This window comes from Elgaria multicarinata, chromosome 7 (assembly GCF_023053635.1).
Source record: "Elgaria multicarinata webbii isolate HBS135686 ecotype San Diego chromosome 7, rElgMul1.1.pri, whole genome shotgun sequence".
Classification (NCBI taxonomy): domain Eukaryota; kingdom Metazoa; phylum Chordata; class Lepidosauria; order Squamata; family Anguidae; genus Elgaria; species Elgaria multicarinata.
In genome coordinates, this window is record NC_086177.1 from 33,149,533 (window position 1) to 33,173,554 (window position 24,022).

Consider the following 24,022-nt stretch of genomic DNA (forward strand, 5'->3'; position numbering starts at 1 on the left):
TCTCATTTCATTACAACACCGAGAGGTAGCAAGGAACTATTTGGCGCAGTGAGTTGCCTGGCACATTAAGCCCTTCTGGATACTAATGTGAAGGATCCTTCCTTAAGAATTAATATGTTATCAGCAAGAAAACGCATAGACAAAGGACTGGTCCCTTTCGAGGTGTCTTGAAGCCATCAACTTTAAGTGAGTTATCTTTCTTTCCAGAAGAAAAGCTTCCGATGCTGACAATGTGAACAAAAGTTTTCTTTATAAACCGAAATGTTATTTTTTATTTTAAAAAGGATTATGGCATAATGATTTCAACCTTGCGGGCTTAAACTTTGTTTTTTTCAACAGAGTTCTGATTAGTTTCTATTAAGGTTCAATACAACATTACATTTAAATAAACTGCTCCCAACAATAAAACGCAAAGACCCATAGGTTCAGCAGCATCAGCATCTTTGATACAATTAAAATGCCCAAATTAAATCACACACCCTCTCCCAAATGCTCCATTTGGAGTGAGGATTCCAGCAGCTCTTCCAAGAACTACTCTCCTTCAAAGCCCATTATCAAATGGCACTATCCAGGCTAAGCCCACTCCGAGGATGAGGTCCAAGTGCTCCAAAGCGAAGGCTATCACAGAAATGTTGACATCAGCCATCCAGAAGTGGACAAAATGCCTTCGACTCCTTTGGTTTTAGTATCATTCCCTTTGGAAAATGAATCAGCTGGAGACTATTGCAACAAAGTAACAGAAATGAAAAGTCCAGCGCAGGAAATGGCAGAAGCCACAGTCTACACAGTTTGGGACAACGTCCTTGTCTTTCTGTCTTCAACAGATTTATTCCAGAGACTGCGTAGTGAAGGCAGCCTGATTTTATCCATGTTTTTGCTGTAAACATTGAGAAATATACCAAGGACAACTAATAAGCCTGACCAAACATACCTAAAGAGGAAGAAGAGGGGGAGGGGGGAAATCACATTAGGAACTGCATGTGTGCATGTAGATCATGCTAAGACCTTTGCAGAAGGCCAAACTGTAGCTTCAGAATTGAAATTGAAGGGGGAAAGTGGTAGACAATTTGTTTTAGCTTACGTGTTTATTATTCCTCTTACGACTTAATAGCAATATGGTTTTGTATTGTTTGAAACCAAATTTCTAGTTATTTGTCTACCATATTACATCACTACTATTAGATAACCCAGCATTTTCCAAACTTCAGAGAGGTAAGCCAAATAAAACTTGGAAGTATGGTTCACTCTTATACCTATTGAAATTTTCTTTTAGAGTATGTGAGTATAAGCATTGCCCCAGAGTAGCCCAACTACTGTGCTTCTGCCTGGGAACTGACAGGAAGGTGATCAAGCTAGAGAAATGGCCCATGTAGACACACACACAAGATGGCTCCCTAAGAGGATGGGTAATTCTGCTGCTCTGTATTGAGTATGATCATAGAATAGCAGAGTTGGAAGGGGCCTACAAGGCCATCGAGTCCAATCCCCTGCTCAATGCAGGAATCCACCCTAAAGCATCCCTGATGACCAGGTCCATCAATCAAACACAATGCAGAGATGAGCCAAAATTATCTCCCCCCCATGGAGACTGATTAGGTGATAAAAGCAGGCAGCCTTCCGTATGGGTGGATCTTTTGGGTTAAGAAGAGCCCTTAATCGTTCAATTTAAATCATTTTCTGTGGCTCATTAGCAGTTTGTTCATGGCACACAATTTCAGAATTATTGGCAAACGATACAATCCAACATCATCTTCAGTATTATAGCAAATTTGTGAGAGCTATTTATACTATTACAGTTGTTCAATAGGTATTTCCAGAATCGGCCATAGAGCACTGTCTTTTTCAACACCAAGACCAAACCCTAACTTATGATTCTGACCCTTTAGAAGAGGAACTGGTCAGGAGGCTTGCTTCAGATGTAACACAAAGCAAACCACAAGCAGAGGCTTTCTGGATTGGTCATCCACTTCCTCTGGCAGGAGGAACCAAGTGGGAGCAATTAAGCAGGGTGAACCAGCACATCTGCTCATTCATAAGCCAGAATTCTACAGAATGTGCCTTACTATGATGTGCAGAACAGGCCATTGTACGATAAAGTGTTCCAGTTTAACAATGGCTATTCACTCATGTATTACACCTTGCAGATGCATTCTGCATGCACAGAAAAGGAGATTCATGAGTCAAGGAGGGTGTTAAAAACAGCCATTTGAAGAGATCCCCTGTTTTTTGTAAAGAAATTAAAAGTAGGACACAGAAATCTCACCAGGGGCAGCGCGGGCAGGCAGTTACATAACAAACAATGGTGCTTGAGTATTGTATGAGGGCCATAAATTGTCAGTTTCTTAGCTAGACTTATATTAGCATGGTTTTGAGAATACTTTTAAATGCTATTAATTGGGTATATTAACATTCATAACATGTAGAAATTTGAGTAATACTTACTGGAATGTGAATGGTTTTGCAAAAAACAAAAAAGAAAGTACAATCGTCATTGCTTTTCTTCCTGTTGTGACTGAAAGAAAAACGCACACACGAGTACATTAAACAAGCATTCAAGCCCAACTATTATACAACTTTTAATGCACCAGAACAGAAGCATCGTGCAAAGGAACATAAACATGGAGCTTCAGCCTCATAGCTCACTCCAACTTGAATTTAAATGCAATAGACTTGACATTGCGGTCCCCATACCGAGAATGTTAGTTGCACTTAAGCCCCACTGAAATGAATGAGATCTAAATTAGTCATGACTAGTTCCTGTTGATTTTAAATTGGATTTATTACCAATCTTTTCTGGATCAGGAACCATGTGGATGTTGTTTTACAGATGTAACCCTATCTGAAGCTCTAATGGCAAGCTTCTTTAGATGACATGTTATGTGTAATGCTTGAAGGTGCTTGTACGGAGGGGTTTCATTGGCCTTAGCCACCAAGAGGCGGAGAGAAGAGGAGCAGGGACCAAAGAGGACAGAATCATTGCAAAAGATCTCTTGCTCCTAACTGCATGAACACCAGGGCTATAAGCTTTAAATCTGGGAATCAATCAACTATGGCTTTAGTTGAGTGAATCAGTAGGGTCCCATTTTAATCAGTGAACGTAAATTTTCAATTATGAGGCTTCTAGTTATATTTTATGCTTGCTTTGGTCCTGATATGTCTTATCACAATGGGGAATCAAGGAGAAGAAGAAAACATTAAGGACAGTCTGCCTTACAATAAGTGGCAATATTTGGTTACTGAGCTATACATTCTCACCTTTACTTTAGTATCTGAGAATGGTGTCTATATTCTGGTGGTAAGCAATTTAATTAATTGGTAAAAGGGAGATGATTCGTCAACCTAGTCGAGTGACTGCCCTAATGAATACTGCAGCATGCTGACCGGTTACTACAGCAGAGTAACCTCCTCATCCTCAGCACCTTTAGGCATTTACACAATGAGGCAGACTTCACAGGGCAAGTGACTGTGCATGGTGGAATTCCCCCGCAGGCACAACAATGTCAGCAAATTATGTTGCTCAGGCTGCCTGTCAGTCTTCTGCTATAGCAGAAGATTTTGTAGTTATGAAGCCTTTTTATAGGACTTCTTATCAGCCTTTCACCATACCGTATATCTGTCTCATTCTGCCACAATCCCCTGCAATGAAATAATATGCAGCAGTAATACAGAACTTCTCACCCCCCACCCCAATGGATAGCCAAAGCACTTCTTTATGGATGTGTAAATATTTTATTCACATTTGAAAAATGGAGGCACAAGAAGGCGAAGTGATTTGTCCAAGGTCACCCAGGTGTTTGTCGCCAGAAATAAAACTAGAACATAAGATTTTTTAATTGTGAAGGAGAAAACGGTTCATCCTATTATTCCGTTCTTTTTAAAGAATCTGGAAATAAAGTAGTTTAACTGCATTTACCTAATGGCAAATTAAGCTGATAATTGGGGCCACTTCAGCTACTATGATATCAAGCAGAGACTTGTACTCCTGATGTGGCATCCTTTGCTAGACAGATGGAGCAGTAACATGGAGCATGGGCCTGCTTGCAGAGCCCATATGTGTGATGCACAGAGACCACGAAGAAGAACCTTTGGATAAGACTTCAGAAATGGTCAGGCACCTGGCTTTCCTTTCTGTTGTTGCACACACATGCCTTTCTAAAGCTAAGGACCAAGATCCAAGTGCATGCATTACGTCTGCCTTACAATATGTGGCAATGTTTGATTATGAAGTGTGCATGTGACCCTTAAGATACCTAGAAATTTACAGAGAAATATTTAATACAATTCCAGAAGACTACGAGGCAGAGAGCTGAATGACCATCTCCTAATCAATGCAATTCTAGTGGCTGTGTAGACAGTTGTGGGTCAACTAATCTCTCCATCCCTAATGGGGGAAGGCTTTTAAGAGACAAACTAATCAAATTTCCCTAAAAAGAATGATGTGCGGGTAGACCAAAGTGTATGCATATTTTCAATATACAAAGACGATCCACGAAGTCAATAGAGCCACACCCACTCCTCTTTTTAAAGTTAATTAAATTTGATTTTTCATTTGAGTTATTTCACCATGTTGATTCTGAGAATACATTTGTTTTGTATCAATCAATCAACACAATTTTACAACACAATCCTATACATGTCTACTCAGAAGTAAGTCCCAATGATTTCAATGAGGCTTACTCCAAAAATGGCCATAGGATTGCAGCTGGAATTGACTTGTGAAGATTTATCTGTTTTAATGCTATTGAATGCAAGATTTCTTGATCACATATAATTGTAATCCTGTTAAAATATAAAAAATTAAATCAGGTAAAAAAGAATTTCCATGGTACTAAATTTACAATTAAAAAACTTGGAAATTTTCTAATTTAATCATTTCTTTTTCTCTAACTCATTGGTTTTTACACACATTTTTTCTCCATAGAATACATATTTCGGGGTGCAATTTTGAATTGCAAATATGTAGAAGTGACATTCACCTCTCCATCAATGACCTAAATTTGTGCAAACAGCCTGTATAAGCAGAAGCACTAGATCAAACAAAAAATCTGAACGCTTCTAAACTATGCATCACCACATGAATCTAGAAAACCATTCACAGAACAAAAGTGTCAGAGTAGGAATAAATTACAAGTGTTACCCCAAAGTGGGATTTTATTCAATTCCTCTATTAAAATATGAACTATTTTATACCTGTTACAGCTAAAAGAGCCCCAAAGATTTTAATCAAAGCCAGGACAAAAGAGATTCCAAAATAGCCAGTCAAGGAAAACAAGAACGCATAGCCGTATGTTTGAGCTGGATGCTGCAGGAACAATAATAACAACAACAAAATTAGGAAAATGCTAAACAAACCCTGAGGTATTACAAAATGAAATAAATGTCTTTAATCGACTGCCTGAACCAAAGTAAAAATGCTTAAAGCATTCAAAGATTTTATTTAATTTTGATAGAATAATGGAGAAAGCAATAATGAAATGATAAAAATCATTCCCTCACTTTTCAAAGAAAAATAAAAAGTAATTCCTCATGAGTTTGGGTACATAAAAGTTTTCAGGCTAAACAAATAGGATTGCAGTGCAATCCTATACATGTTTATTCAGCAGTCCCATTGAGCTCAATGGGGTTTTCTCCCAGATAAGTTTCTACATGAATTAATTAATTAATGAATCACACAATTTACATTTCTTAATGTAAATATGTGTAATATTCAAGGAGCACTATGAATATAAACATTATTAATGTGGATTAGGCAAACAAGTAATATAACAGCACATATATGAAAAAAACCCACCCACTGTTTAGAATACAAAATAAACAAATGCATTTACCTTTGAGCAAAATGTTACTGCAGGAGTTAAGCCACTAGTGCATGTCAGCCCCAATAAAATGTACAGGAAACCTATTGAATAGGAATACAAAACCTGGAATAGTTACAAAAACAAATTATTTAAACTTGTGATATTTTAAGAAGTCCATAAAATTGCGTGTGCTGTGTCTTTTTTAGCACATATCTTTGTTGATATAGTATATTTTCAAAGCCACATTTCTAAACCAAAATGCAGGCAAATTCACACAATTAAGGGAGATATTCGTTTCTGACTTGATAAGCCGGCCTCAACTGGGAATTAATGGCTAATTTACCTGCCATTTCACACAACCAAGCTGTAACACGACAATTACAGTTCTCATGAGATAACTGCTGACTGCGCGGATTTGCACTGCCTGAGTTACACAAGTGGATGACATCACTTCCATCAATCCACTAAAACAAAGGAATTAAGTCCTAGGGCTTGTTTACAGGTTACATCATGAAGTACAATGCACCATTATTTTGAATTCACATTTTGAATAGATTTTACTACAACGTATGAACGCTGTATGAACATTAACACATTGCAGCACAGGAATGCAAATCTGATTGGCGGATTGGTGCTGCAGGCATTTCCTTCTTTCCCTCCATGCTACTGTAACAAAATCCTGACCCCAGACTCCTGTTTTCCTCGTGAGGTGGTCCCTTGGGGCATATTTGTGATTTTGATCAGTCAAATGGCATGGGTGTGTGAGAGGAATGTTTAAATCATGGATTTCATATGGATTGCACAGGTTGGCCCTCACTGCAGCATGTTGTTCAGGCAATCCAATTTGCAACCCCTGCCGTTTTCTTACTCAGTGCTCCATATAGTTGTACACAATAAGCATAACCCAGTCAAATTTAAGAATGCTTGATTTCAAGAAACTCCACTGTGGCTTCTAATCCCAATTGTGTTGAATCTGAGCGCCAGACCTTATATCTTTTAATTCTAAAATACATAATCTAAAATCTTGCAGACTAAAGTTAATGCTAAACTATAATTTATTTATTTATTTAATTTGTACCCTGCTTTTCACTAAAAAATGGCACTCAAGGCAGGTTACATTGAATTGTTTAAAACAATACGTTAAAATACAATAAAAACATAACTAAAGAAAAGGATTAAATACAACATCCAACCCACTTACAGGCTAAAGGCCTTCTTAATAAAGTGGTCTTTGTCTGCTGGCAGAACGTTAGCAGAATGGGAGCAAACCAAGGGCATGTCTAGACGGGGTGATATCCCAGGGATCGTCCTGGGATCGTCCCTGTGCATCCACATGACGCACAGGGGATCCCGCGAGCAGGGAAGGATGATCCCTCCCTTTCCCCGGGATATCGCCCTACCCATTAATTTCAATTTTTTCCGTAGTCTTGAGATGATCTCGAGACTGGGACATGTGGCCTGCAAGTAAACGTGAGGAGCAGGAACTGCACACGGGGCATGGAGCTCCTCAGGAACTCTGTGCCCATCGGGGATGGGGGGCGAGTGGGAGGTTTTCCCCCCTTTAAAACAGTAACCGCACACAAGCACTTGTGCGCTCTTCTCCGATTGAAAAGAACCCCAAAAGGTGGGCGCGACATCCTCTTCCTCCTAGGATGTCGCGGGGGACGATCTTGAGATCATAAAACCGCGAGATCATCCCCCCTTCACAGGAAGGTCTAGACATGCCCATGGCTTCCATGGGAGGGAGTTCCATAGTCTGGGAGCAGCCACGGAAACAGTCCTCTCTTGGGTCGCCACCAAACGTGCCTCTGAAGGCGGTGATCTCGAAAGAAGGGCCTATAGGGAGGATCTTAGAAACTGGGCAGGCTCATATGGGAGAAGGTAGTCTTTCAGGTAGCCTTGTCCCAAGCCATATAAAGCTTTACAGGGCATAACCAGCACTTTGAATTTCACCCAGAGACAGACTGGTAGCCAGTGAAGCTGCTGTAACAACGGAGTTGCGTGACCCTTTAACTGTCTGGGCCCAGCATTCTGGATGAACTGAGGTTTCTGAACAGTTTTCAAAGGCAGCCCCATGTAGAGCCCGTTACAGTTGTCTAAATCATCAATGAGCAAGCCACTTACAACCCATATCTTTAAAGTATTTTTTCCTCCTCCCAAACTGTACAGACAAGGCGGGAGGACATTTAAAAACATACATTCAACACAATTATACTTTGACTAAATGTGCAAACTCATGTACAGTTTGAGACCGAACAGAACAACATGGGTACTGCTCTGGTGAAAAATCCTAAAACGACTCAATGGTGGCAGCCTTTTCTTTGACTAGTCTCAAAGCACAATGGTGTTAAGGTGGCCAATAATGTTTTACATTTGATTTGATAATATAATAGTTGGCTGGAAACATACATCCTTCATAATATTTTTTTTGTAAAAGCTGTTTGGACCTGTGCATTAAAAATGTTACTCTTGTAGTTACGTTAGGTCAGAGCAATGAATCGTTTCACTATTAGACAAGAATTTTCTGGTATTATTGTCCCAACATAAACACAGTAGCCTGACTTAAAACAGAAGACAGACATACAATGGAACTTCCCCCACCCCAGCAGCTAATTAACTCAATGACTTTGCAGAATGGGAGCATTTACCATTTCAGAGTTTGAGCCGTTGTGCAACTTCATAGCTTTTTCCTGTACGTTTCCTATAACTGCATCTGCACAGAGGGCAAGTGATATAAGGACCACACCTTCAAGTAATCAGGAAAAAAATGCATCTTTCAAAATGAGGATACAATAAAACAGTAGATGTATACTCAAATGCCAACATTTCTACTAGACAAATATAAAGACTATTTCTCAGAATGTCTAGAATACTGTAACACAACAGAACCCTGTACCAGGGGACCACCTTTCCGACAAGGGAATTTGGACAGCATAATAAAATACTTCCAAATTTTACCTGTGAAAAGTCCTAGGGTTGCGTCCAACAATATTATTCTGCTGATGGAAGCAATTCTGTCAGTGGAATTGGGAGGGGGCAATTCCTCCTGCCCTACGTGTGCCCTCAAAATCTGCTCTGGAGAACTGGGAAACCATCCAGAGCAGATTTTCACGTGGTTGGGGTGGGGTGGGAAGCAGAGAGGGTGAAAGTCCTGTTGTGTGAGTAAAACATTGAATTTAATGTTGGATTTAACATTGTGGCCTTGGTTGCAGCAAAACTTTAACATTGGTTTATTAAATAAGACAAAAAATAAGGAACAATTATTGCAGAAGTAAATGTCACTGGACCCAGAATTTTAGGGCTCACCTACACCTGCAGCCCTTTGGGGAGTGGGGAGGGATGATCATGGAGTTTTCCACTTCCGGGATCGTCCTTCAGGGACCACACGGCAGCAAGTTGTCCCAGAAGTAAAGAGGGACATTCTGTGTCGACATTTTTTTAAAAAAGAGGACACATTTGTGCAATTGCAATCCTGTACGAAGGTGAGATTTTAGAAAAACCAAAACATCACAAACTCAGTGCTGCAAGATGCTGAGCTCCATCTCAACGATGGTGAAAATGCTCTCCCCTTCACCCCCGAATTCCCCCTGCACAGCTCCATGCCCATTTCCTGAGCCCTGCTACTTGTGGAGAAGAGGGAGAACCCTGGAAGGGAGAGCCACATTGCCCACAGAGCTCAGGATTGTCCCAAGACAGCAGAAAAAAGTAGAGGGAAAAGCAGTCCCAGCTACCCCGGGATCAGCTGTGCGTCATTTGGACATGCAGGGACGACCTCGTGACCACTGCAGAATAAATGGCAGGTGTAGATTAGGCCTTACTGTCCTGACAAATAATACGGTCAGGATCCAAAGAACTAGTTTTTACATGCCCAGTGGAATTTCTGATATTTTACTTTTGAACGGCATCCCCCCAAGCCCCCATGCAATATCACAAATTTCGTTTGAAACTTCCACCAATTCCAGAAGAGCTTACTGCCTGGCATAAGTGACTGCAGTTGAAGAAACACAAGGCGATAGCATTTTTTTGGGGCACGCAGAACTAGTAACAAGGTTCCATGGATCCAGAATTATTGGAATTTATAAAACAAATAACATTTGTTATACAATCTCTCCTTCCTTGCACTCTTTTAATCTGTGCAGAGGAAAATCTTTTTTTTTTTACATATTATGCAAGTGATAATAAATGTGTTTAAAGTGCAATAGCAAAAACAAAGTCCTCATATAGAAGACAAAACAATGTTATCTTCAGGTTTCCTGTTTTCATAGATCATCTCTTTTACAGTAGGACAGAGTGGAGGGTGAGAAAGGACACTAGAGAGAGACGTTCTTTGAAGTCTCTCCTTCTACTCTCTTTCCAGGAACTGATGCAAGCAGTAGCTGATTTATTTTCTGACATTTTAAGTATCAACAGAATTCTCAGTGCTGCATTTCTTAGGCTTATTTTCCTGTTGTTGTTGTCTGTTTTGTTTTTTGCTTTGCAAAATGCTGCTTACCCTATTCTCCAATATTATTAAAAGAGACTTAACTCTAAACTTTTCAAAAGTTTGTTGGACAAAATACTGCTTGTATCGTTCATACATGTCATACATTAAACTCACCTAGCTTTTATGTTTCTAACATTTGTATCAGCAAAAATTACAAATTACGTTTAATCCTAAAGCTCAGATTTGTCTCCTCAGACAACACTATCACATTTAAATAGATTTGCTCTTGACAATGTGAACGTTTTTTAAAAATTGATTAACTTATGAGAGTCAAGAAATGCTTCAGCCAAGAATCACACAAACTTAGATATAAACCATTCCATCACAATTTGATTAAACACTGGTAGATGCAAATGCCATGTTATTTGCAATGCAACTCTATGCATGTCAACACAGAAGTAAGGCCCATTCAGTTCAATGGAACTTACTCCTAGATAAGCATGCATAGCATAGGATTGCAACCTTTGTGATTAACAAGGCTGCATGCCCTAAAATGCAAGTATATTCTTAAGAATTTGATTTTCTCACCCACTTATGAAAACTATACTTTGCTCCACATACATAATTTTAAAGCAGGACCAAATGCAAATTTAGAGCATATTCAATAGCTGGACCCTCTAAAAGCCATATTTGTTGTTGTAGCATAAAAGTCATAATTATTCATTCACATCCTACCATCAATGTACACAAAATATTAAGGCATCAGCAAAAGAAACAAGTCCCTACCTCAAGGAGCTTACAATCTCAAATTAGTTTATGGAGAGAGAACAGATGGAGGGGGAAACCAAAGCTAACAGGAGATGAATATGATCAAATGTGGTTTACATAGACTTAATTGCAGTTGGCCATGACGACTGGTGATTAAGCAGAGGTTTCATGGAAATTATATTAAAAAAAGACACTGAAGTTCCTGCTTTCTCTGTAGGGTGAAATCTTCGTGCTAGCACGAAGATACCCATCTTGCACCCAGCAATGGGCCTTATTTGATCTTATGAATCCTGAATCTGCCATTACTTTCAGCAAATTCCACAATAACGCCCCACCCGCCAAATCCAGTATTTTCTTTTCTCAGTCGCGAGTGGAATTTTGGGCAGTCTTTTTGACAGCTAAGGAACTGCCAGCAACAGAAATATACACACTCTCTAAATGATATTCACAATGTTTGGGAGTCAAGCAAAAATCTGATTATAATGCTGTACACCTTATACAGAATCCTAAACATAATTTCTTATTGGACAACAAACATGCATATGGATAAATCAGCAATAATATTAATCTCTGAAGGAAAGAGATGACTTTACGTAGAGCTGAAACAGACATATGGAGTTGGCTCTGCTATTCGCTGCCCCCAAAGTGTGTGATCCCCTGCTTCATTAAGTGTGCATCTTGCAAAGGTCATGGAGTTCTACTGCTATTCAGCAAACAGTTCTGCTTTACAGCACTCCTTTTCTTGTCTTTTTTTACTTCTCAAACAGAAGATTGCATGTAAAAGTATATTTCAGGGCTGAACGCAAGTGAAGTATTTGATATATTCAGGAAAAGCCCACCTTAAAATTGATTTTTTAAATTAATAAATGAGGGTGCAATCCTATGTCCCCTAGACAGAGTCAGAGAATCATAGAATAGCAGAGTTGGAAGGGGCCTACAAGGCCATCGAGTCCAACCCCCTGCTCAATGCAGGAGTCGTGGTGGGGTGGGGAAGAGGGTAATTTGGATTCCTGGATCTGACATGGGAAACAGTGCTCCGACAGTGGATCCAGGAATCTGTGCTCCCTGCCGCCCATTCCGCCTCCTCCTCCTCCCCCTTGCAACAAAACCAGAGAGAACCATGCCAGATGCCTCTCTTGAGGTCACAAAGGCCACCTGGGAGAGGAGGTAAAGGGGATATGCCTTTACCCCCCTCTCTGATGTATACAAAGTATCCCCAGGCCTCCCCAGCCTCCCCCCTTCTGTTCAGCAGAGTCCCAGCTAGATGAGAAAAAAAGCCTGTCTTGTGAAAATGTGGAGTGGGAGGAATGGGGAAGCTTGCCTCTGCTGCTCCTCTTGCTCTTCATAGGATGCCCATAAGCCTCTGAGTTTGGAGGCTTACAGGCATCACTATAGGATTGAGCCCCAAGTAAATCTGGGATGCAACATGCAACGGTCTATTATTTTTGAGTAGTTAACATGTAGCGGGTACATATGTGGCAGGCCATCTGTCGGTACAGAGGTTCCCAAACCAAGCCTCCTTGTGGTTTAAACCTTATGGAAATGGACAGACACATACACACATGATCTAGGAGGACCACAGTGCTTATTAGCAAAGTAACATGCTCAGTGAACTAAAATATAAAGAGAATTCCAAAAGATCCATATTTATAATCTGCAGGGAACAACTGCTTGACTGATGTCACAATGAGCCATGCTGGGTCAGACCAAGGGTCCATCTAGTCCAACACTCTGTCCACAGTGGCCAAACACCTGTCAACCAGGAACCCACAAGCAGGACATGGGTTCAACAGCACCTTCCCGACCATGTTCCCCTGTAATTGGTGTATATAGGTTACTACCTGTGATACTGGAAGTAGCACACAGCCCTCAGGACTAGTAGCCAGTGATAGCCTTCTCCTACAGGAATTTATCCAACTCCCGTCTAAAGCCATCCAAATTGGTGGCCTTCACTACATCTTCCGGTAGCGAATTCCATAGTGTAACAATGTACTGTGTGAAGAAGTACTTTTATCTGTCCTGAACCTCCCACCAATCAGCTTCATGGAAAGACACCTGGTTCTAGTATTATGGGAGATGGAGAAAGATGTCCCCCTATCCACATCATGCATAATTTTGAGTGAAGCAGGGATTTGTGGACCACAATCCCAAGCTATTAGTCTCTCTGAAGAACTCCCATTACTTTAGTTGTATTTATGTTTTCCCATAGACTTTGAGTTCATTCTTGAGTTCATTTGTGTATGTAGGATTATACTGAGAGCCAATTGTGAGGGATGATGGGATTTGCAGTGCAATAAGCTCTGATGTTCCCATCCCTGCATTATAGCCTAAGATTTGCTGGGCCAGCACCAAAAGGCGTAGTAGGATAGGTTTGCTGCAACTTCACGAATAGAACTTAGCAACAACTCCAGAGGCATGCTGTAAGTGGAAGTGTTTTGGTTCAGCCGGTCAGACACTTTTACCAACAGTTTTGTTCTTGTAAACAACGTTTATTATTTTTTATCAAAGTATGTGTTTTTTAAAATTAGGCTGCAGAACATACAGTTTACCTGTCAAGTTGAAATTCGGTGCAATTGTGCTATCGGCTAGAGTAAACCATATTAAGCCCAAGCTCATACATATTGCGGCGGAAACATCTGCAATGTTATAACGTTTTCCTGTGCAAAAAAAAAAGGAAGGGAAAACCAGAGTTGACACCACATAATCGTATAATAGCACATTGTTTTAACTGTTTTAATTGTTTTTACTGCTTTTAAGTTATATATTGTTTTAACTTGGTTCATGGTTTGTTTTTAGCTGTGTATATTTTTTGTTTTATAATGTATGCTTTTATCTGTACACCACCCTGAGATCTTAATGATATAGGGCGAGATACAAATGTTTTTAAATAAATCTTTCAATTCATTTGTTCCTGAGCACACATCAGGCAAATTTTGTGAATAAAATAAAGAAATCAACAAGTCAAAGTATTCCATTCACCATCTCTTGGGCCAATTCATATGTTATCTTGGGCCAATTCATAGGTTATCAGCATTGTTACTGCTTTCAAGTGGTCTTTTCCATATTGCAGCAGTAGCATGTATGACGAAAACAGGTAGAAGAGGCAGAGGATGTGTTTACTCTCCATACAGGTGCAGCCTCTCTCCAGGAGCCCACAGTTGTGGCATGAAGAGTTACTATATAAATGTTTCTTCCCACACTGTATCCCTACTGCAAATATTTATTGGAATGATGTAGGGAAGCAGCAACGCAGAAACAGTAACCATGCCGCTAAAGTAACATACGAACCAGCCCTTTGTGGCGCTATACCGACATCCAGTTATCAAAAGAGATGGCTGACACGCATTTTCTATTAAACTGAAACTTTATAATGTATCGTTTTATTGATTTATTACATTTATATACCACCCCATAGCCGAAGGTCTCTGGGCAGTATACAAAAGTTAAAAACAGAGAACATTAAAAAGTATACAAAATTTAAAACCATCAAAAACATAGTATAACACCGTCTGCACACTAGCTAAATTCCTGGGACACATAGGTCACCAAAGTTTTAAGTGGCATGCCTTATTGCCCCTTTTAGCTGCTTCAGAAGTATTCAGCAGCAGTACATCTGGAATTTTGGCAAGTTCCATTTAAACGCTAAGGTGGATTTCAGTCTTGAAATTGCTTTACTATTGCGGATTAAACTTCTTTATCATTATGCAAATCACATACTGCTAGTCTTTTATTGGTTCAGCTACATTATTGAACTGTAGCCAAAATTTCAAAAGTACAATTAGCATTCTGTTGCTTTCAAAGCAGCTAGGGTTGTGTTCAGAATCCTGTTTTCCACAGAGAACAATTAAGAAGCATTTGAAAAACTGGACTTTGTGGATTTATTAATGAGGCTAGAATAACTATTTATGTACAAGGAAGAGTTCTCAAAACTCTTTCACAATGAGCGTTCTACTTTGGGTGTTCCCACAAGTGTAACCAAGACCCAATAAAACTAACTAACTGTGCGGTGTTAACTTTCATTCAGGGCAGATGTTTGCCTTTTCAACCATGAAGGCAAAAACTATGTTTTTGTTTGAGATTCTTATTGGTAAGATTTTCCAAGAAGCACAAGAGTTCCTTGAACTGCATATATGCTGCCTAGAAGTTGCTTCGAAGCCTTGCTTACAATTTTGCTGTGGTTTATATTAGCTGTTGACTCAAATTCAAGATTTAAATCTGTGTTTTGGGGTAACCAAGACATGGAGGCATATCGGGGTGGGGGTGGGGGTGGGGAGAAAGAAAAAAAAAAACCATTCTTGGGTCTTTACAAGGTTATTTTCTGAAATGAATAACATTCAATAGCAAGAATAAGGCATACCTTGTATAAAGACTCCTCCTATCATAACTGGGATCAGTTTACAGCACTTGAAGATTACTTGTGTAGGATAATTCAGATATCCTAAGGAGGTATTTGATAAACCCATTGTCCCCACTGTTAGAAAAGCTATTATCATGTAGGTTTTGCCTGGGATCCTGGAAAATATAAATGAAGCTCTGTATTGGGAGCAAACAGCAACTCTAAAGAGAAGCTTTAATATTGTGGTAAGTAAAGAATATTATTAAAGCTGGTGAATTATTCTAAAATTTATGATATCTATAAAAGTGCTGAAATCTGAATTTCTTTAATTAGATATGATAAATGAGAAACTTGTAACTGCTGTAATATTACCAAGGGTAATGCTTTTCATTTTATTGCCAGTACGTACATCTTTTTTCCCTACTTTAAAAAAGATCTGGGAGGACAATAAATAAATAGGAACACAAACCTCCGTGGTTTTCATTGTTTGCCCCACACAAATATACTGAACTGAGAGGATGTGGGCTAAATAGCAACCATTCTCTCAAACAAAAGAATACACATTCCTATATCAATCATTGAAATTATTCCAAAATAATTGGCTTGAGACCTTCAATCTTCATGACTTTCCAATTCTCACATATAAAGCCAAATTAAAACCTTCATCCGACGACTTCCACCAATTACATAGTAAAAGAATTATTAAAGAGAGGTGGGATCTTAAAAGACCAGTTTCCTTTCTGAATGCAGCCCTTACTGTCGAATTGGAAGGGTGCTCTCGCAGGTTCTCCAGATTTCAAGAGTTGTAGAGTGGGAGAACTGTGATCAGAAGGAGGAACTCCCACAAGGACCGTTTCCATGCACAGAAGCTCCAAGCACAGCCCACTGGATCCCAGCCCTTCAGAAAAAGTTTCTACTGTAACACTAACTCTACTCAAAGATTTCAGAAAGTCTGAAGTAGATGGCATGTGCTGTGAGTGGTATTATTTTGCAAAAGCTAACAAAATATAATTCTTGTTTTAAGCATGGAATAAAGGATAAAGGTATGCATCTGTTGCTATAAAATGTTTTATGCATTTTAGTATTTGTGCCAACCAATGTGAGGATCTGAAGGCAAAGTTTATGTGTAAAAACTCCCCACATTAAGGAGGGGAGGAAGAGAAATTCTACTCCACGTCCAGGTGTGCTTGGACAGCACACCAGTCAACAACATTTGGGCATTCTCATGGGACCTCAATAATCAGACAAAACCTTTAGGAGAAATATTTGATCAGACACAGGTTTCTATCTTAGTTCAACTTGGCAAATCATGCCTAGTTTCGTTGTGCATCTATTCAATAAAACTATAGCAAAATGGGAGTCAGACTTTATAGAGACAATATTTTGAAAATGTAAAACAGTAAAGAATAAATATCATACCGTCTCCTTTTGTCCTGAATAAGCTGTAATTCTATGAGTCCAAAAACGGAATAAAAGCCAAATTGCACTAAGGTAAGGTACCAGCCAAAGGGTTTAAAACCCTCCACTGAAAATATCAGTTCCTGGGGAGATAAAACACAGAAACATAAAAAATATATATCAGGGTTTGTCATATTAATCATATCACATATTAGTATTCAATTATAAATTATAGTATTCAATTTTAAATTAGATTATATTAGATTTTAATATTTTGTTTGCTTCCCTTCTCAAAAATAGTGAATAGCATAACCCTGAGGCCTTACCTTGGTGCCTGGTAGGCACCTTGTCCCTAATTTTTATTTAGCTTTTTTTAAAAACAACAACTAGGAGGTTGGAATAATGCAACGCAAAGTGCTGACTTCTGGCACCATCTTCATTTTCAAGAATACTTCTGCACTCCAAAGGGGCCCCAGAGACATTATTTAAAAATAAAAACAGTGAGTGGCTGCAAGTCTAATGTGCCCAGCCTCCCAGAAAAAAAAGCCCCACCTCTACCATGTGTTCAGTTTCTTGAACAAGTTGCTCATCCTTGAAACTCATCGGTTTGCCTTTTGTAAAATGGGTGTTGGAGCAGAAACTGTAGGTTCAAAAGAATGATTTTGTGTTTTGGAGTTCAGACACCATCTCTGTCTTGTACATAAGCAGTGGCTGAATGAATCTTGCACCCAACCTCATATCAAGTTGGACTTCGTAATCATATATTTATTATAATACACACATTAGTAGAATTATAGAATACATGTGCTATGAGAAAATAGCCACAAAACCCAATGGTAGGTTATCAAAACTATCTGTATGATATACATTTACAAACATGTCTGCCATATTCATACTTTATAAGTTTAAATATATACCTAAATATGCAATATGTGAATAAGTTTTTATTAGGGTCTAATCAATCAGGTGGTCTTCCCCCTCCTGTTCAACGGAGGGAGCCAGCTAGGCACCTGTGTATCTTTGAGGGCATGGAGCATCTTTTTATGTTAAAACAGATCAGCCTTTATATTTGCAGCAAACTACAGCGGCTCTGTTCAGACAACACTCTAAACCATGAGGGTTAAGCATTTTGAGCTAAACATGATGGCTTAGTGTGTCATTAACCATTCCTAACCATGGTGGCTACGTAGCCATGGTTTAAACATGCTAACTAAATATTTGCTGTAAAAGGGTTAGCAGACTAACCATGGCTTAGCGTATTCTCTGAATAGGTCCAGTAAGTTATAAGAAATTTCCCCCCAACAACTATTCGGCAAAAGGAAACACGCACATAAAGGATGAATTATAGAACCTACCTGTAGATATCCATAAATGAGATAAAACAGAAAGACGCCAGAAACACAAATGAAAAATTGAGTAGCTTTGTTAAATTTGTTGAGATTAATACCAAGGACTATTACATCATCTACTGATTTGATGTGGGGTGACATAGCTTGGGATTTTGAAGGTACGCTGATAGAAACATATTTTCGAGAGGAATTGAATTTCAGATCCATGATTCTTAGTTTGCTGCATTCGGTGGCAATAAAATATTTTCTTTGTTTGGAAGCTGAAAAAACAAGATTAGATTGGATCATGATATTATTCAAATGAAAACCATACTAGTCCCATACTCAAACAGACATTATTTTCAAATTAATTCACTCCTTCAAAATTTCAAAAAGGATTAAAAAAAATTCCAATATTTGTTATGGAAATCATCAACCCAATAAAGAAATGTGCACTCTTTGTTCTATATGACTAAAACCTTTGATCTTTATTCAATAGGACTTGCAGAATTGAGATCAGAGCATGGAAAGAAATAAGAGACAGCTCCCAATTTTGTTAGCAAAATTTGATGCAAAATAGCTTTTCAAGAATCACTCTTCAATAAGTGTGGAGCCAGAAGACTTCTTCTCTTGAGATTTAGAACACTCCCAGCTTGATATTCCCTCATAAGAGTCCTACAACCATATCAAGATCAGAAAAGGAAAAGAAAAGTTCAAGTCCCAACACCTATGCATTTGGCCACTATCTAGAAAATATACACTTGCTGTAGGGGGTGTTCCATTTGCACCTACAGGTGCTGGTTACTTCTTTTTTAATCATTTTTTTTTATTATAAGTTTCAACAAAACAAAACAATAAAATGAAAAAATAAAAATAGTTACAGATATTTCCCTCAGATTCTTGCAGCCTGGAAATCCCAAAATTATTCCATGCATTCCCATCTGTGAGCACATAATACATAAATAGGATGTATTATGCAAGAAAGAGAGGCATTTATTTTACAGAATGCCTAACTGCAGATACAACTCATACATTGCTTCAAACCCTTAATACTGTAGTTGCTAACTGAGTTCCAAAGGAAGTTTTTCCTACCTGCAGCTTCAGGATAAACATAGTGTTCTGCCAATGTTTTCTAAAAGAACCGATCAGCAGCTAATTTAATAGGCATTAATTTTTATTTTCCTGGTTGTTTTCTGGCTGTACTATCCAAATCTCCCCCACCGCAGTTAGTGCTTATTTATACCCCTTCTGTTTACTAAACATTATTTCATGGTTTGTGTTTCTTCTCCTGAGAGTGTTCCTCCAATAAATTGGAGTTCTTCCAGTTTGCTTTACATAGCTATTAGAGTGGCTATTGCTACTGCCATGAACATTAAACAATGTGGTTGCATAAATCTTGTGATGTCAACATGTACTGAAGATTCACACTGCTACTCAAATGGATATGAATGGATACTGTGTAACCAAACTCACTTTCCTCCATTCTTTATTTCTTTCTTTTTTCCAAACAGTACTTCTCCAGCAAAATCACCACTTGCCAAACAAATAGTCAGTTACGGTTTGGGATTAAAACACATACGTACAGGCTGCATTTGGACGTCACGATAGCCCATGATGAGTTAAGAAGCTACTCACTGCAGTTTATTTTTTTAAAGTAATCCATGATCCACCACCACATGAGCAGGCTAATAAGCTACTATGAGTAGCTTATTAAGATACTGTGTGTAATTTCACACACATACACCCCTACACCTGCTCCAGTCCTGCTGCAGACTTCCTGCCTGAGCACTGGCACCGTTTCATCTCAGAAGGGCTGCAGGATTGGAACAAAACTTCATACACAGCCTCCTCTGGTCAGAAGGCAGACACTCCACTATCAAAACTCTGAACATTTACTCCAGAGTTATATGCTAATTTCAAGGTTAGCACATGTCTTAATTCAATGATAATCTACAAATTCATTCTTCCTCAAGATTCCTTTTCTTTAACCTTGTCACAAATGTTCTTACTAAGAATCTGACTAGTACCACAACAAAAACAAATCTAACTCACAGAGCATCTGCCAGATTGGGCCTATTTCTACAGTAGGGGTGGGCAGAAAATAGATCTCCAGATGCAACTACTAGCATTCTGGCTATTGTCCATGCTGGCATGGGGTCCTGGAAGTTGAAGTCCCAATCATCTGGAGTTCTACCTTCTGCCCATCCCTGCACTACAGGACTGTGACATCGTAGTACCAGTCATTTTGGATGCAGGATTTAATCTTCAAGTCTGATTAGTTAAAACTATCATCCATGTCAGGGATGGGCAACTTGTAGCTCTCCATATGTTTTGCCCTACAACTCCCATCAGCAGTAGCCAGCATAGCTAATAGTGAGGGCTAATTTATTTTTATTTATTTATTTGCAGTGTACAAGATAAAATACAATAAAAACATATTAAAATAGGTGTGTTTTTTTTAAAAAAGGACAAAACTTCTGGAAGATCACAAGTTGCTCACTCCGATTCTAAGCAGACTCAAGTAAGCAACATGCTTCTGAAATTTCTGCATTAAAACTCCCCACTGGCTTTTCTATCCACCTTGTAATTCTACTTAAAGCAGAGAAACAGCCACTGGTAGCACATTCACAAATTCATTATGTGATGTAACTAGTCTACTATATGGAGAAAACGATCAGCACAGGACCAAACATTTCTCCTGTAAGTCTTGGCCACAATTCACTACTTCACCTTGTGGCAGAAATCCTGCACAAACCACCAAATATTTACACAAGTGGTTGCTGAAAAACAAAATCTTGAATTGGTACCAACATCTCTTAACGATAGATTAATTGAAAATCAAACAATGTGAATTTATATGCAGAAGCACATTCTGGCATATGTGTAATCTGCAAATTGCTTTACCAGCACAAGCAACTTAAGAACATAAGTCAAGCCATGCTGGATCAGACCAAGGGTCCATCTAGTCCAGCATTCTGCTCACACAGTGGCCAACCGTTGACTAGGAACCAACCAACAAACTTCAACAAGTCCAAGCCAAAATCACAAAATACTTTCATGCTTGTAAATAAAAATTGAAAATAAAAAAGAGAACTTTGTGTATACTCTGTGTTCTTTAGCTCAACAGCAAGCACAACAATTATAGGCAGGAGAAGTGATTTTCACAGAGACTGTCTACCAAAAGAAGAATGGATCTTACAGCAACCTGCTAACCTGTTTAAAGAGAATAGTCATTGGACTGGACTCAGACTTGCCCTTCTGCTTGCAAAGGGTCTTAGATCCAGCAGAGATTCCCCACTAGAGCAAAGCAATTTTACTTATTGCCCCTTTGCCCTGCAGGCCCCCTCCATGCCACGTTCCTTCTCCAATCCTCCAATGGGAGTGTTGTATAAGCAGGACTCTGGCCACAGAAAATCTAGATCTAACCCATGGTTAATGCATCAGAGAGGACATAAAAAAACCTGTCACCACCTTTTCTAAAATTCCATGCTGGGGATTTACACTGAAACACTTAGACAGACACAAACATTTAAAAGAACACAGAAAGGCATACAGCTAGATGGCAACATAAAGCCTATTAGCTGATCTCTCTTTATTCACTGTCTGTCCATAAACACACAACGGTCTTTAGTAAGATTTGGTAAGGGCAAATAAGTAGTTTAAAATACATTAAGGGATAAGAAATCTATACCAGGCTACAATCCTAAACTTACTTAGAAGAAATTCTCATTGAACTTAATGGGATTAACTTCCTAGTGAAAATGGTTGAGCTTAAACAGTAAACAATCCTGAATATGTACCTGGTTAAGATTCGACCCCCCACCAAATATTCTTCCCCACTGCAAAATGTTATTTAATATATATATACCCTTCTAACTTTCTTCTTCAGCTATTGGGCGGTATAGAAATGCAATAAATAAATAATAAATTATCTCCCTTCTTTTATTACAGAAATGTATCAACCTGGCAGGACGTACTGGGGTGAGGAACGGTTCTAGGGATATCCCCTCCCCTCAGAACTTTAACAGCTATATGACAGACAGAAATCCAACAGGTATGCCTTTCCCCATGTTTATGTAGCAGTAAAGATATATATTTTTCCTGCAATGGAATTCTTAAAAGGCAGAACATCTCCCCAACAACAACTCTACACCAGCCTAAGGGTTGTCAAAGCAAAATTCAGTAAAAAGGTCAATCTGGCTATTTGCTGTTTGTGTTTTGCCTCGAATATATTACAGCACTATATGTAAACTGCTCGAAGATGCTGGCCAATTATGTCCTAGAAGGCTGTAATCTGCAGAGATAATGCCCGTGGGGCAGTTGTGAAATGCTGAAATAGGAAAAGTTAAGCTTCCTTAACATATAGGGCATCAGAGCAACCCAAACATCAGTTGCAGAAGCCGCATACTATGCTTTTTGCATAAAGCAGCTTGAGGGACTGCTTCTCCCCCTCCCCAAACCCTCTCCAGCCCCCCACCCATTATCCCAATGCCAGGGTTTTCAGAGAGCCCTCCCGACGAGAAGCCCCGCACAAGCCCGGCAAGGAAAGCTTGAATTGAGAGCACAACTGCGCTACCACCTCGTCTCGACCCCCCCACCCCCCATTTAATATTACTTGATGGGACGTAGGCGTTTAGGGTGGGCTACACCGAAAGGAAGAGAGAAACCGTGAGCTCTAATTATGTTGGGGTATAAAATAGTTGCGGGGGAGGGAGGTATTATAGCATTGGGCGAGATCTTAAAGAAATAATAACATTGGCAAACGGAGACTAAAACAGAAACAAGAACGGGTTCTGTAAAGGGGAAGCAGGGGAAGCCACCTGCCTCCGCGGACCCGGACTCACCCGGCAGGAGGAGGAAGTGGCGAGAAGCCCCTTGCCTGGGCGAGGCGTGGCCCAGCCGCTCCCTTCCCCGCCCAGCTCTGGGCGATGGGCTCCCGGAAGCAGCCCGACTATCCCGACTACCCCGTGCCGAGCCCAAGCCGGGGTGGGATTCGCCAGTTACCTGAGTCTGGGGAGATGGGTTGACCGGGGCGGGGGCGGGGAGAGGAAGGCGGAGGCCAGGCAGGAGCCCCGTGTCGCTCCAACTGCCCCCGCTCCACTCCCCCTCAAGCGCCCAAAATGGCGGGGAGCGCGGAGCTCATCGATCCGCCGGAGCCGGCATCTGTTTACTCGGCGCTCGTTCGGTTTGGCCTGGCCCCGGCTCGGTGACGGGTCGCCTGCCCTTTGCTCAGCGCTGCCAGCGACCACGGCTCGAGCTTGACGCTGCTCGCCTGGCTTTCCTTCGGCCAATCACGGCTGATCGCGGTCCTTCCTTGCTACAATAACAACAACAATAACCATAAGCCCGCATGAGCCACGTAGCCTGTAACGCGCACGTTTACATCGATTCATTCACAGCTCTGCTTCTCTGTACGCTACGCACCGCGGGGCTGGGCTACAGAGTCTTATATCCCATTGCCTTGACCCTTCCCAGTAAAAGAAAAATCACACCTCGAACGCAATCGAAGTTTGGAGTGGGTCATCTCCAAAACATCTCCAAAACATCTCCCCACCGCGGGAGTGGTGCAAACAGGCTTACCTGAAGGTTAGCCTTAGTGAATTTAGTGGGGCTTCCTTCTGAATGAACAGAGCCTGCGATTATTTGCCTTGCTTGGACATTTTTCAGATAACTGCTGTTCTGTGAACAAGAAAAGGGCAGTTAACTTTTTAATAGTATATGTAGGGTTGCAACTTTTAGTTGATTACTTAGTTTAATCAACTTCAAACATTTAGATGTATTCAACTTCAAACATTTTGATTGATGAAAAAGGTGCCCCTGGTTTAACTGGTAACTACGGTTTTTTATTTTAAAAAACCAACATGTACTTATAAAAGCTGCACAGGCAAACCCCATCTTAAAGAGGAGTTTTCTTCTCTGAGAGAGAGCGTCATCAGACTGGTGGATTTCCACTTTTCCCTACCGTTGCTCT

General features: G+C 39.9%; 1 protein-coding gene across 2 annotated transcripts; it reads right to left on the bottom strand.

The window, feature by feature from the left end:
- Positions 1–233: 233 nt before the first annotated feature.
- SLC35B3 (solute carrier family 35 member B3) lies at positions 234–23,157 on the bottom strand. 2 transcript variants are annotated; one of them, XM_063130357.1, is made up of 10 exons: positions 23,056–23,157; positions 18,079–18,332; positions 16,745–16,866; positions 15,347–15,501; positions 13,539–13,646; positions 8,447–8,544; positions 5,829–5,921; positions 5,191–5,302; positions 2,443–2,512; positions 234–931 (listed from the first exon to the last, which is right to left on the bottom strand). In XM_063130357.1, exons 2-10 carry the CDS (start codon positions 18,277–18,279, stop codon positions 781–783), a joined length of 1,110 nt encoding a protein of 369 aa, XP_062986427.1. In that variant the 5' UTR covers positions 18,280–18,332; positions 23,056–23,157; the 3' UTR covers positions 234–780. The 2 variants fall into 2 exon arrangements, with proteins under 2 accessions (XP_062986427.1, XP_062986426.1); XM_063130356.1 differs by lacking the exon at positions 23,056–23,157 and adding an exon at positions 22,896–22,992.
- Between the last annotated feature and the right edge of the window lie 865 nt (positions 23,158–24,022).

Coding starts and splice junctions, on each gene's coding strand:
- SLC35B3 (XM_063130357.1), bottom strand. CDS start 18,279: ATGGATCTGAAATTCAATTCCTCTCGAAAATATGTTTCTATCAGCGTA. Junction 8,545..13,538: donor ACCGAATTTCAACTTGACAG/GTAAACTGTATG, acceptor GATTACTTGAAG/GTGTGGTCCTTATATCACTT. Junction 5,922..8,446: donor ACGGCTCAAACTCTGAAATG/GTAAATGCTCCC, acceptor TAACTATTCCAG/GTTTTGTATTCCTATTCAAT.